This window comes from Mercenaria mercenaria, chromosome 17, assembly GCF_021730395.1.
Source record: "Mercenaria mercenaria strain notata chromosome 17, MADL_Memer_1, whole genome shotgun sequence".
Classification (NCBI taxonomy): Eukaryota; Metazoa; Mollusca; class Bivalvia; order Venerida; family Veneridae; genus Mercenaria; species Mercenaria mercenaria.
Window position 1 is genome coordinate 31,186,384 of NC_069377.1, and position 15,869 is coordinate 31,202,252.

A 15,869-nucleotide genomic window follows, 5' to 3' on the forward strand; every position below is an offset into this window, starting at 1 on the left:
CGAATTCACGATTTCCACTTCATGAATTCACGATTTCACGATTTCCACTTCACGAATTCACGATTTCACCTTCATGAATTCACGATTTCCACTTCACGAATTCACGATTTCAACTTCATGAATTCACTATTTCCACTTCACGAATTCACGATTTCAACTTCATGAATTCACTATTTCCACTTCACGAATTCACGATTTCACGATTTCCACTTCATGAATTCACGATTTTACGATTTCCACTTCTTGAATTCACGATTTCCACTTCACGATTTCCACTTCATGAATTCACGATTTCCACTTCACGAATTCACGATTTCAACTTCACGAATTCACGATTTCGACTTCATGAATTCACGATTTCCACTTCACGAATTCACGATTTCCACTTCACGATTTCACGATTTCAACTTCACGAATTCACGATTTCCACTTCACGAATTCACGATTTCACGATTTCCACTTCACGAATTCACGATTTCACGATTTTCACTTCATGAATTCACGATTTCACGATTTCAACTTCATGAATTCACGATTTCCACTTCACGAATTCACGATTTCAACTTCATGAATTCACGAATTCCCGATTTCAACTTCACGAATTCACGATTTCCACTTCACGAATTCACGATTTCAACTTCATGAATTCACGATTTCACCATCGTGAAATCGTGAATTCGTGAAGTGGAAATCGAGAATTCGTGAAGTGGAAATCGTGAATTCACGAAGCGGAAATTGTAAAATCGTGAATTCATGAAGTGGAAATCGTGAAATCATGAAGCAGAAATCGTGAAATAATGAAGTTGAAATGTCACCACGGGTCTTTCGTTGGTTTGTGACGCATTTACACTTTTGACACAGCAGTATATACCGTCATATTTTACGCGGATGCCAAGCATGTTCAAGCTAATAGAACTGTTTTGAAGCACTAATAAGACATTATTACATCATCTATCAAAGCAAATTTTTTCACCCTTACACTGCTAAATTTCTATAATGAACTTGTCCATCTTTCAGTTAGAACAGTACCATTAACTGTTAAAAGGGATGTTTACCAACAATATACTGGCTGAATGGAGAACAGTGCAGATCATGATTAGACAGCACGAATATGCAGGCTGATCATGATCTACACTGGTCGCAAAGGCAGAATTAATCGTGTCCAACCTAGTACATGGCCGAGCAAGTTGGAGCACTTGAACAAAGTTGGACTGTACTATATTTCGCTGAACAATTATTAAGTTATATATAAATATTTATTGGTACATCTCAATATCAAAACTTTCAAAATAGCAACATCTTAATTAAAGATACGTTTTTTCTTCAAAATCATGTAAACCACGTAAATGATGTGAATCATAAGGATATTTTTTCTTATTTTTAAAAGAATTCGCTCATCTGACTTTGACTGTTTGACCTTCATTGTGTGTGACACGTTAGATCTTAAATGGTTAGATCTGTAGGTTAGTGCCTTTAACACTTTTTCAATAAATGAGCCTGAAACCCTATTAAAACTAAATCGCTTTCTCAAAGGGACTGGACTCCAGATTTTGGCTAAAAATGATTTTCTATTAAAACTGAAGGTTTGGTCATATTACGACTTTTATAACATGAACGTTTATTTCCATTTTTTTTTTAAATGCATATGATGCTCTTAATTTGATCTTGGTCATGCAGTTTAATTAGGAAATAGAATATGGAAATTCATGTAAACAGTATTCTTTATAATATTATTTTCAGATGATATAGAATATCAAACTCGGTGCTTAATTAGAAAAAAACAAAATGCTTAAGATATATAATAATTTTACTTGACGTTTTCATTTGCCACAATTGTAAACAAACACATCATTTTGAAATAAATTTCACAATATTGAATCATAAATAACAGAGACTCCCTTTTGTAATAGCTAGATTCAAGCTATAACAATACATGTACAGATCAAAATGATCGAGATACAAATACACCACAATAAATCACTGTTGTGATGACCTGTTGTCCCATAACTCCACATGGGCCAGGAATTTTACTGCTATAGTGATAAGGTTAATTGCTTCACAAATAAGCCGGGGCCCTAGTAGTTTCTACTAGGAAAACTGGGCAAAAAGAACATACTGTTGAAGCGCCCTCTGTCTTAAAAGGGAACCGGTATTTCAGATAATGTTGGCTTTGGAATCAAGTTTGATGAAGATAGATTCATAAATGTGGCCTCTGGAGCGATAAGAAGCCTTTCTTTGGTTTGACCGGGTGACCTAGTTTATAAACCCACATGACCCAGATTCGAACTTGACATTTAAGTCATCAAGACAAATATTCTGACCAATTCTCATGAGTTTCAAACTTAAACTGTAGACTCTAGAGTGTTAACAAGATTATCATTTGATCTGGCCTACTGATCTAGCCTAGTGGCATAGTTTTTGACCCTACATAAACCTGATTCAAACTTGGGCTACAGATCATCAAGATAAATATTCTGAGTAAGTTTCATGAAGATAGGGTCATAAATGTGGCCTTTAGCGTGTTAACAAGCGTTTCCTTTAATTTGCCCGGGTGATCTAAATTTTGACCACACATGACCCAGATTCAAACTTTACCTAGAGATGATCAAGACAAATATTCTGACTAAGTTTCATAAATACTGCGTAACAACCAGATTCAGACATGATCTAGAGGTCATCAAGACAAACATTCTGACCAACTCTCATGAGTTTCAAACTTAAACTGTGGACTCTAGATTGTTAACAAGATTATCCTTTGATCTGGCCTACTGACCTAGTTTTTAATCCCACATAACCCAGTTTCAAACTTGACCTAGATATCATTAAGGGAAACATTCTGACCAAGTTTAATAAAGATTGGATCACTACTGTGGCCTCTGGAGTTAACACGACAAATGTTGACGGACGACGCATGACGGCGGACGCCGCACACTTACCGGTCACAAAAGCTCACCTTGAGAAATATAATGGTAAATTCACCTTCGTAGGTATGACCTCTCCAATTATAATCTGGCAGATTTGTTTGCCAATACAGACATTTGAGTTTCATTACTGTATTGATTTTCATTATTATTATTCTTAATTAATATATTATGATTATTAAAAACAATAATAACGATAAAATAAGAAATATTAATAAATAGAAAAAATAGACTATAAAAGCACAAAAAATAATTGACGGAAGAAAACCAACATATTTGAATTAGAAAGTTACGAACGCAACTGACCAGACTCGCGATGCGCAGCGTCTGATCCAGCGTCCATACCTAACTTGGATTGGTTTCCCATCACGCTCTTTTAGAACTATGAAAAGAATTTTAGTTTCAAGTCTATTAAGATGTGTACATATTCAAATTTGGTATTTAAGAAAACTGTGACATTCACTCTTTTAAAGTTTTATTTTACTGCTTTCTCAATATTGAAAAGGACATTTGTATAAGAATGAAAACCCAAAGTGCATGTCAGTGTTTATAAAGTAAAGCATGCAAAATGTACACTTTATGTAACTTATTATCAAAATTGAAATTGCAGTATAGATGAAACACAAGAATTTGATTTGATCCTGTCATATTGTATACCAATAATGGTAATTGCATGTATAAGAGAAAATCATTTTCCAGTTCTTTTCATAAGTATTGTATATAAAGTATTGTTTATAAATATAATGGTAAATTCACTTTCGTAGGTATGACCTTCTTCCATTATTATAATACTGGCAGATATTGTTTGCCAATACAAAGACATTGTTGAGTTTTCACTATACCTGTATCTGATTTATCATTATTATTATTTTTTTAGATATTATTATGATTAATAATAACAATAATAATGATAATAATAACAATATAATTATAATATAGAAAAAATAGACTATAAAACGGGCACAAAATAATAACTGAGCCGTGCCATGAGAAAATAAACATAGTGGGTATGCGACCAGCATGGATCCAGACCAGCCTGCGCATCCGCGCAGTCTGGTCAGGCTCCATGCTGTTCGCTTTTAAAGCCTATTGGAATTGGAGAAACTGTTAGCGAACAGCATGGAGCCTGACCAGACTGCGCGGATGCGCAGGCTGGTCTGGATCCATGCTGGTCGCATACCCACTGTGTTGGTTTTCCCATGACACGGCTCATATTATAACATAATAATGTAATCTTTGGGTTGTACCCAGGCAGCATCCTGAATTTGAAAACAGGTCTCGAAATTCAAGTTTCACTAGGCCTAAGATTAATTAATAATATATATATAATGGCTGGCAATAGCTATAACTGAGCAGCGCAGCGTAAACAAATAAGAATGAAGAAAACAAAACAAGACAAAAAATCAAACTGTGGTGCTTAAACACACCAGTAGTCATTGTTGTATTTCACGATTTAATTCGTATTTGTTATTAATGATAAGATCAAAAAATGGTAAATTTCTTTCGATGTAAACAATACTAACAGGTTTAATTGTATCGGAAATATCGCCATTTAGTTATCTGTGTAAAAGTCACAGGTATGTCCTCATATAGTTTATGTAATGACAGCAGTGCTTGATTTTATCCAAATCAAAATGTTCTCTGTTTGTAACATTACAAAATCATTTAACATTTCAGGATCGCCATCCATAATTCTTTTTGAATTTCAAACCATAATCAAGTACATAATATTCAACAACAATCTATACATTGCTCGAGTCAGATACTTGCCAATCACCAAACAATAAACACCTGACACCAGTTGTATATGTTTCAAAAGCAAAAAAGAAAAGGAGGTTAGCATAAAGTAGTGAATCCGTAATGGCATTCGGCAGTTTCCGTGTGATTCCGTATCCTCGTCCGTTAGTTCGGCATTCTTTGGCTGTGATAAAAGCAATGGTTTCGGTAACTTACGGGAAAATAACGAAATCACATACGGAAAACAACGCCATCCAACGGAAATCAACTGCCTTAATCAACACTGCGGTATATACATGTATATTTAATCAAACTGTCCTTCAACATGTGCTTTTAAATCTTCTGTGAAACCGCTTTTAAACTTCGATTTATCGCCTAGGATGTAGTGTTTTTCCATATCTGGTGCGTATTTGCTAGCAGGTGGGTTACGTCCATACTTCTCCGCAACAATTCGGGTCATGCTTGCGGAGTTACCACAACATAAGCCAATGTATTGCACACCGATATCTTTACATTGCTGGGCAAACTCCGCTATCTGTTGACGACTGCAAAGACATGCGCACAAATCATTCGGAAATGCTCTCTCTTCTGAAACAAAAGTGTTTTGTATTAGTCAGTTAGCCGACAGAAGTTGTCGAGGAAAAATGACGATATATTGTTACATTCAACATTTCTAAAAGCTGCAATCGTGAGATATTTTGCATGTGCTTTGAGTGAATGGAAAGACGCAAGTTTCATTTCTATTAATAAAACAGTACACGTAATCTAAACAAATCTGTCATGTTTTCGGATAACTTTGAAAGGACAGAAAACCGTTTCACACAAAACTTCTGGTAAAAGAGTGAGTCAAGCAAACCAGGATACCCTTTCACGCAAAACTCCTGACAAATTAAGGTAGTGAGTCGAACAAACCATGATAGCGTTTCACGCAAAACTCCTGACAAATTAAGGTAGTGAGCCAAGCAAACCAGGATACCGTTTCACACAAATTCCTGACAAAGTAGTGAGCCAAGCACACTAGGGTGCCGTGTCACACAAAACTCCTGACAAAGTAGTGAGCCAAGCAAACCAGGATGCCGTGTCACACAAACTCCTGACAAAGTAGTGAGCCAAGCAAACTAGTGTATCGTGTCACACAAAACTCCTGACAAAGTAGTGAGCCAAGCAAACCAGGATGCCGTGTCACACAAACTCCTGACAAAGTAGTGAGCCAAGCAAACTAGTGTGTCGTGTCACATAAACTCCTGACAAAGCAGTAAGCCAAGCAAACCAGGATACCATTTCACACAAACTCCTGACAAAGTAGTGAGCCACGCAAACCAGGATGCCGTGTCACACAAACTCCTGACAAAGTAGTGAGCCAAGCAAACTAGTGTGTCGTGTCACACAAAACTCCTGACAAAGTAGTGAGCCAAGCAAACCAGGATGCCGTGTCACACAAACTCCTGACAAAGCAGTAACCCAAACAAACCAGGATACCGTTTCCACAAACTCCTGGCAAAGTAGTGAGCCAAGCAGACCAGGATGCTGTGTCACACAAAACTCCTGACAAAGTAGTGAGCCAAGCAAACCAGGAAACCGTTTCACACAAACTCCTGACAAAGTAGTGAGCCAAGCAGACCAGGATGCTGTGTCACACAAAACTCCTGACAAAGTAGTGAGCCAAGCAAACCAGGATACCGTTTCACACAAACTCCTGACAAAGTAGTGAGCCAAGCAAACCAGGAAACCGTTTCACACAAACTCCTGACAAAGTAGTGAGCCAAGCAGACCAGGATGCTGTGTCACACAAAACTCCTGACAAAGTAGTGAGCCAAGCAAACCAGGATACCGTTGTACACAAACTCCTGACAAAGTGGTGAGCCATGCAAACCAGGAAACCGTTTCACACAAAACTCCTGACAAAGTAGTGAGCCAAGCAGACCAGGATTCTGTGTCACACAAAACTCCTGACAAAGTAGTGAGCCAAGCAAACCAGGATACCGTTTCATACAAACTCCTGATAAAATAGTGAGCCAAACACACCAGGACGTGTTTATAGATCTTTACATACTTAACATTGTTAACCTAATATTTTTGTTGTTGTTATCTCTTTTGAATATTGACATATTTAGGTGAAAATTGGACCCACTATTTAATGATCTTTCGTTTTAATAAAAACGCTCGGAAATTAGTAACCATTACAATATCAGAACCTTAAAATCAAATGTACCAATACCGCGTTACCTTATCACTGACATAAACTCTAACTGCAATGATATGTATGTTTGAAATGTTTGGGATGTCCCAGTTATTTCTCCAAAAATTGTGGTTGTAATTGGTACCTAACTGAAAAAAAAAACTGTTAAACTGTTAGTTGTATTAACATATCTGCTATCTTGCGATACATGTTATATTTATTAATTTGTAAGATTTCTGAAGATACACTGATGAATCCAAACTCCCATGCAGTGATCTCTCTCATTGACACTACCAACACAAAGCTTTTATCTAAAATTCAGCTAAGTGCACTTAAATTACAGTACCTCTTTCTATCACAAATAAAACAATTAAGGGGAACCTGTTTCTTCGGTGTTTCGTCCGCCATGTAAACTTACCGATCATCACATGATGAACAATGGTCACGTGAATGTTGTGCTGGCAGTGATAGCGTAGCGGCAAGGGAGATCACTGCGTAGAAGTTTGTGATGGATTAGTTTAATCATATTTTATTGTATATATATATATACACATATTTAATACACACACATACAACAAGCATACATAAATACATCAATGTAAATATACAAAAGGGTTGGGTCAGAAGTTATAACAACATTATCGGGGGCCTTCCCCTGACAAAGCAGACTATATGTTATTTAGAAATACTGTCGTTATGTGCTATATGTGAACAATCAAATCAGGAATTAAAAAAAAGAAAATACATGTATAGTATGGTACTGCAAAAAAACCCAACAACAACAAAAAACATTTATATATTACAGAAAAGCGAGAAAAAAAAAGATACAATACAACTGCCGCAGATCCAATATAGATGCCACCTTCCCAGTTCAATGCATTTCATGTATGTAATATCTTAGCAGCGGTCCATTCTATCTTGATGTACATCATTTAAATACAGAAAACTAAACAGTAAAATAGTACAATAGTTGTCAAAATCTCTTAGTTTCCTTTATGAAATGATGTACTTGATGAAATAAGAGTCTATTTTGAGCATCGTTCAGGATATCAATACCAAACAGTAATTTATTGGCGCTAAGAGGGTGGAAATCAAATCATCGCAGAGCGGCTATCACACTGATACACATATGTTACGTGACTCTTGATTCCAAGCTTGAATAAACTTACTTCCGATTGTTATCGATCTTAAATTTTTATTACAATCAAATAAACATTAAATAGTTTGTATATTGTTTACTACAATGTACCAATATTTGACAGAGATGCAAATGTTACAACAACAACAACAACAAAAAAATTATTTATTACACAAGTTGTTTACAAAGGAAATATCCAGGTTATGACGACGGAATGTATTTTTTCCGTACCCATTGGAATCACTTTTTTATTATTTAATCTTTATTTAATGAATTGGATATAAGACTTTCAGTACATGGATCTATTTTGGAAAAGTACCTAAAACTGAAGTCTTAATTGTTTACAACAGCTTTTGTAATATTTGAATATGTACAGCTTTGACCAGATAATAGTTTTTTTATACTGACATGAAGGACAAATTTCAATCCCATCAGGGTTAAAATACGATGGAACAAGAGCTGTCTCCGTAGGATGACACATGCCCCCGATGGCACTTTGAATGAATAGTTATGGCCGATGTTAGAGTTTAGGACCTTTGACCTACGGACCTGGGTCTTGCGCGCGACACGGCGTCTTACTGTGGTACACATTCATGCCCAATAATTTTAAAATCCATGCATGAATGACAAAGATATGGACCGGACATGCCCATCAATGCACTATCATGAAAAATGATCTTTAACGTCTAAGTGTGACCTTGACCTTTGAGCTACGGACCTGGGTCTTGCGCACTGCTCGTCGTCTTACTGTGGTACACATTCATGCCAAGTTATTTGAAAATCCATCCATCGATGACAAAGATATGGACCGGACACGCCCATCAATGCACTATCCTTTAACGTCTAAGTGTGACCTTGACCTTTGAACTACGGACCTGTGTCTTGCGCACTGCACATCGTCTTACTGTGGTACACATTCATGCCATGTTATTTGAAAATCCATCCATCGATGACAAAGATATGGACCGGACACGAAAATTGCGGACAGACCGACAGACTGACAGACTGACAGACCGACAGACAGACAGACGGTTCAAAAACTATATGCCTCCCTTCGGGGGCATAAAAACAACTTACTGGTTCCCGGTATAGTCAATGAGAAGAAAGTTGGTTCCTCTGGGGTTGTCCTGTAGGTGACTGGTAACGCTGCTATAGGACCCTGTGCACAAAATACATTTTTGTTGTGAATATTCTAATGTATTTGGACCTTGCAATAAACGGGAAGCTAACTAAGGCAAGTACGATAGCGTATTTTTATTTTTGACTTTTCAAAATGATTAACATGTGTTTTTATATAATGAAATAAATGCAAACGATAAAATAATATGCGCGCTCATGCTAGCAGATGTACAATATTTTCCAAGCATACTGAAGAACTGGATAAAAATCGATTCTATTATCTTCCCTTGTTTATTAAGATCAACGCTATACACAGTTGTCTCCCTTCCACCGTCTAACTCAATACACGGACGAGAGATAGCTCAGGGCTTTGGAGGACCATTAACTAAATTTCTTTCTTATTTAAAGCGTTTTTAATGTATAGGTTTTATCTCCGTGGTTCACATGTCAGAGAAAGGTAGTTAGATATTTATGACGTTTTGGAGTTTCGGTGGGATGGGGGTGGGGGAGGGGTTATTCAAACGTCAACCGGTTTTAAGGTATCTCTCACACGGAATTTTAATTTTAGATATTTGTTATGTCTATTAAATTAAAACCAACTTATATTTGTGAAACTAAATGCACCTACTTTACATATTTGTCTTATTTCCTTGAGCAATGGGATCATTGTTTCTGGCCCCCTTCCACAGTTTAGGCCAACAACAGCCGCACCAGCGTCCTCCAACTGTTTACAACCTTCTGCGATCTTGATCCCATCAACGAATACATCTGTCGCCGATGCTGACATTGTTACTACTGCTGGCAAACCTAACAACAATAAAATGAACAGATGGGAAAGAAATTAAAACCTTAAATTATCCTTTAGTACAAGCACTCATTTCATGTTCCAGTCGGCTGAAACGGACACCTGTTTTTTGGATGACTGATATCTAATTTGGTGAATTGCGTTAAAATTACATTGTATAAAAGTGTTCATAAATCGTTGTATAAATAGCGGGCAACCAAACAAACCTTTCCCATATTTCTTTATACACTCTAGAGCTAACTTTGCCTCTCCGAAGTGAGCAAATGTCTCTGCCACTATGTAGTCTGCCCCATATTTTAACGCAAGCTCAATCTGTTCCTGAAAAAGGAAATTAAGGATAGCAGTACATGTTTATATTGAGTAGTTTTCCTTTTTTCAAAACGCGAGTTGTAAATGTTTTTCTTTCTTTTAAATTATCTTTAAAGACGTTTAGTCATACAACGGCAGTCCGTTAATCAAACTACATTTGTATCGTACTTAATTAAACTCTGTACATTTACTGAATTATCCCCTACATGTATCTGACGACTTTCCCACATGAAGCAGAGGAGGGAGTTCCATAAACTGTGTATTACATACTTTAACTAGTTCAAAACTGATGGATAAATAATATGTTGTTTATTTTGTATCAAAGGAAACGGAACGATCGTTTTGTTCAAGGAAAGGCTGTGCCATAGAAAAAGTAATATTTTGTCGCTGGTATCCGGCACAATTTACATATATAGTAGTTTTCATTTTACTTCGTATTGTACCTTGAACATTGCTTCTGCAACTTTATGTGTTTCTGCGTCATTAGGTAGATAAACGGAAGTGTTACAAATGTTTCCCGCCATCAGGCAGCCATGTTTGTCTGCAACTTCACGTGCCATTTTTAGTGCCGCAATGTTCATTTTCTCCAAATCATTCTCTCTCCCAATTAGCCGTAATTTTTCTCTGTGTGCGTAATACTGAAAATACATATTTGAGCCGCGCCATGAGAAAACCAACATAGTGGTTTTGCGACCAGCATGGATCCAGACCAGCCTGCGCAGTCTGGTCAGGATCCATGCTGTTCGCTTTCAAAGTCCATTGCAATTAGAGAAACCGTTAGCGAACAGGATGGATCCTGACCAGACTGCGCGGATGCTACTTTGTTGGTTTTCTCATGGTGCGGCTCAATTTTAGACCGTTAAAACTAGGGCATCTTGTGTATGTTAGCTAAATCATAGTGGATGGGGAGTCAGTAGTGTTGATATTCAAAGTAAATTATCTGGAATAAGGATCCATTTAATTCTTGAAGGAGTTCATTTAGTTGGTAAATCCATGGTATGAAAGTTCTTTTTTCACAACTAATTATGTTTTTTTACCTGCTGACTGTTTCGTACAGTTCTCTGTCCTTCATCACGAGCACTGACTTCCGGTCATCTTCGACTGTTTCCGCCACTACACGGGTGTGCGGCGAAAACGGAATCGTAGACGCTTGCAAACTTGTACGCCCCATCGTCCCGGTTCATAGTCGAAGATTGGCGCTTGATATGTATTGCCTCTTTCACTTGTCGAGTTCGGGTGTCACTCTCTCTGTCTACTGTCCTCGCCCCCTCTCAGTTTATTACGTGATTTTTCTGGGTCACATGATCTGTAATAATTGAACTTTTATTGTACTGAGTCAATGAATTTTTTCTTTCTGATCTGGTGAAATTGGATCTTTCGTGCTGTGTATCTCTTATATGTTCCTTCAATCTGATCTCAAACTTTCTCCCAGTCTCACCGATGTATACCTCATCACAATGTTTACATTCTATTTCGTACACCACTTCACATTTTTCACTGTCTTTTGTTTTATCATTCGGGTGCACAGGCAAGGATCGTATAGTCTTGTGTGGCTTCATTGCAGTTGAAACTTTGTGTTTCCGGAAAGTTCTCTCTATTGCCTCGGAAACTCCTTGTACGTATGGGAGGACCACGAGTCCACGCGATTTGGTGTCTGAATCGTCCTTCTTTTGTTTCTTTTTCTTATCGTCTCTCTTCTTTTGTAGTGATCGCTTCTCTTTATCAAATGTCCATTTAGGATGTCCACACTTTCCTAGTGCTGTTCTGATATGTTTTTCCTCATCCGATCTATCTTTCTCCTCCGTCACAATGGTAAAACATCTCTCCATTAATGTACGTATGACACCTAGTTTTTGGTGGAGAGGGTGGTGTGAGTGATAACTAAGGTACTGGTCGGTGTGAGTACTTTTGCGGTATACCAGTAACTTGACACTTCCATCTTCCTTGCGTACTATCAGTGTGTCCAAGAACGCAATTTTTCCATCCTTTTCCTGTTCGTGAGTAAACTTTATACTCCCAGTGCTATCGACTGTATTCAGATGGTCTGTAAGGTTTTGCAACTGTCCCTTTTTGATGCGTTCTAGGACGTAATCAACATATCGCTTCCATAGCGTGGGCCGACAATCCAGTGGAGATGTGGCTATCACCTGCTGCTCCAAGTACTCCATGTATATGTTGGCTACAATGGGTGATACTGGGCTCCCCATGGCCGTCCCAAATTTTTGTCTATATATTACTTCCCTAAATTGAAAGTAAGTTGTGGTGAGTATGAACTTGCATAACTCCATAATGTCTGGCACTGACAAATTTGTACGGTCTTTCAAGGTGTTATCTTTTTCACATCTGTCTGAAATCACTGAAATGGCTTTCTCAATGGCCGTGTTCATGAACAACGATACCACGTCGTGGGGTGCGAACGTCTCATCACAGATGCAAGATAGTCAGATAAGTGTTTGGAGTTTTTCACGTGGTGTTTTACCCACTATTGGGCCTAACACGTCTGCTAATGCTCGAGAGGTATTGTACGCTATGGAGCCACAATAGTCGACAATTTCACGTAGGAGTTTTCCTGGCTTATGTATTTTTGGAGTGCAATACATACGGGGTATAGTTTCCGAAGTCGGATAAAGATACTTGTACTGTTTCTCGTCAATCTTTTCCTCTTTATTGTATGATGCAGTAGGATCCTTATTTAACTTTTCATAGGTCCTATCGTCAGACAACATGTCATTAACTTTCAACTCATATTCCTCCTTGTTCATGACAACTGTGGCCTTTCCTTTGTCGGCCGGGAGGATCATGGTTTGGTCGTCCTTGGACAGTTCTTTTGGGGCGTTTCTCTCCTGCTTTGTGAGGTTGGAAGGCGGGGGCTTGGCCTTTTTAAAAATACCACATACCTCTGATCTCAATTCTTCCGCTTCATTTTCAGGGAGCAACCAACATGCTTTTTCAGTGGCAATGACAAAATCATCAACCGGTACTTTGTCCGAGGATACAGCAAAATTCAGTCCTTTTGCGAGTACCTTAGTTTGTTGATGGGACAGTTCACGATTGGAAATGTTTTTTAACCCACTTTTTCAATTGCTCACCTGATAAATCGATCTCGTCATCCTTTTTCTTGCTGATGTTTACAAGTTTTTTCAGTTTCTCTGCTTGCCGACATTTTGTCTACGAAACAGTCAGCAGGTAAAAAATCATAATTAGTTGTGAAAAAAGAACTTTCATACCAAGGATCCATTTAAGACTGACAAAGACTGCTGACATTTTATCTAACGCTACAACTGCGAACACTTTGCAAACTTAAAGACACATCTGACAGTTTTCTATATGTATATAGGCAAACATTTTCATGCAGACAGAATTTCTTTAAACTTTGTGTACTGACTGAGAATCAAGTTTAAAACGGAAATATGTATTAAAAATCACAGCTACTGATGATTTTCAAGGGCAGATAATTTAAGATCAAGCATGTATGATTTTAGTACATATTTCCGTTTGAAACTTGATTTTCAGTCAGTACACAAAGTTTAAAGATATTCTGTCTGTAGGAAATTTATGCCTATAAACATATACAAAACTGTCAGATGTGTCTTTAAATCAGCTTTGTTTGAAAAATAAGATCGATATGGTTCAATGTTTAAATGAAACGCAGACACGTTGCAGTAAAATATTTTAGCTTTGCACAGAGTGCATTCAAAATTATTTTGCAGATAGTATTACATGTTAGTATAATTATAATTTCAAAATGGCGTTAAAATGAACTTCAACATGCAGTATTACGTACTGTGAACGCAAGGACAACGTCACTGCCTGCATGGACAAACTCTTCTTGCATAAGCCGGACAAGTTCTGGATGTTCTAAGGTTACTACCGGAACAAACGTTCCAGCCTGTAAATAGCCCTTCCTCTCAAACTCGAAAATGTATCCCTCCGCAACAACCACATTGCCGCCATTTTCTAATCTTTTTAGTAAACCTGAAAATACAAATTTACGTAATGCCAGCATACATGAAAAAATTAAAAATAAGCCGCGCCGTGAGAAAACCAACATCCGCGCAGTCTGGTCAGGATCCATGCTGTTCGCTAACGTTTTCTCTAATTGCAATAGGCTTTGAAAGCGAACAGTATGGATCCTGACCAGACTGCGCGGATGTGCAGGCTGGTCTGGATTCATGCCGATGGCAAAGGCACTATGTTGGTTTTCTCATGGCACGGCTCAAATAACTTTTAGCAAGTGTAATGCATTTGGAGCTGTTTTGTCACGCTTATTTTTGATTCTATTACATATTTTTACCAATTTTGTCCAGATGAACATATATTCGGGGTCACAGGTTGTAGACCAGTTATCATCTTTTATCATATTATTCTTTTATAAGAAAAGGGAAAAAAGGTCCGGCACCAGCGCATCATGACATCTACATATTGTTGACCGTAACCTAAACGAAAACCATTTATTTAAATATTTGAAAACTTTGTATTTCACATATGACAATTCAACATAAAATGAAATCTACTTGTTATGGAATAAATTTTCTATGTTTAATAATAATATCATTACCATTTTCCGCCATGTTTGCTCTCTCTAATATGTTATCCTTGAAACAGCTGTAGTCAAGAGGACTGGCTGCCTCACTTTAACTAAGTTGTAGATAATAAAGATATGAAATGAGGACAGAAAGATAGCTAATGTTTCTAGTTCAAACCAATAACACTTACTCTACAAAGTTCAGACGTGGAGGTCCATTAGTGCACATGAGCCTGCCTAATATTATTGAAGCAATAATCTCTACGTGCATGGATAGATCCGCGCACGTGCAGAACAAATCTTTCAGAAACAAAGACGTCATACTGTGACTAGCAAGCCTGTAAAGTCTGAACAAAAACTGGCATCGGTCCAGTTAGGCCGGATATATGACTAGAAATAATGACAGAACCTCAAACTAATTCCAACATGAAGTTATTGATGATTTATAATCTTTAGTTCCATACTGTGTCACAGTTCGGTTTATTAGACTATACTAAAAAATAATAAAACGCTATTAATCTGGTTCATTCTTGGTGTTTTTATATCATCCAACCAATTTGACCCTTTTATTGTCCGTAGTATGTAGTGTAGATAGTTCTAGTACGATAGGGAACGTTACTCCGTGGTTCGTTGTATACTTACCATGTAACCTTTGCACTCCTATCACTCTTCCATTGCTATTCTAATTATTTTACTGCACTGACCAATCGATGCACCGATATCAACCAATGACCATGTTTATAATTGATGTCTGTACATCTATCGTTCCGTTCAGCGCAGTTGTTATTTATCTAATAAAATATATTATTGACATATATTTTACAGATCCTGTTGTTTCTCTACCTTGCGGTGAGAACCTACGACCCATCTATGATAATAGCACCGTATACTGTATAAATATCTTATGAGAGCGTGTGTGACATTGATACTGTCAACTCGGGTGCTGAATGTCATCCGAGGCGAAAGCCGGGGTGACATTCTGTTTCGAGGGTTGGCAATATCAATGTCACACACGCTGCCATATGATATTAATTTATTATACCGAATAAAATATATGTTTTAATTCATTTATTTCAATAGCAAGTTCAACCAGGTAAACAAAATATCCGTGACATTGTATAGTGACGCCACTCCTA

General features: G+C 37.4%; 1 protein-coding gene across 1 annotated transcript; it reads right to left on the reverse strand.

The window, feature by feature from the left end:
• Positions 1 to 4,160: 4,160 nt before the first annotated feature.
• On the reverse strand, positions 4,161 to 14,831 carry LOC123536698 (betaine--homocysteine S-methyltransferase 1-like). Its single transcript, XM_045320069.2, has 7 exons — positions 14,767 to 14,831; positions 13,993 to 14,183; positions 10,652 to 10,846; positions 10,106 to 10,217; positions 9,723 to 9,901; positions 9,053 to 9,134; positions 4,161 to 5,246 (listed from the first exon to the last, which is right to left on the reverse strand). The coding sequence occupies exons 1-7, from the start codon at positions 14,777 to 14,779 to the stop codon at positions 4,963 to 4,965; spliced, it is 1,056 nt and encodes a 351-aa protein (XP_045176004.2). The 5' UTR covers positions 14,780 to 14,831; the 3' UTR covers positions 4,161 to 4,962.
• Between the last annotated feature and the right edge of the window lie 1,038 nt (positions 14,832 to 15,869).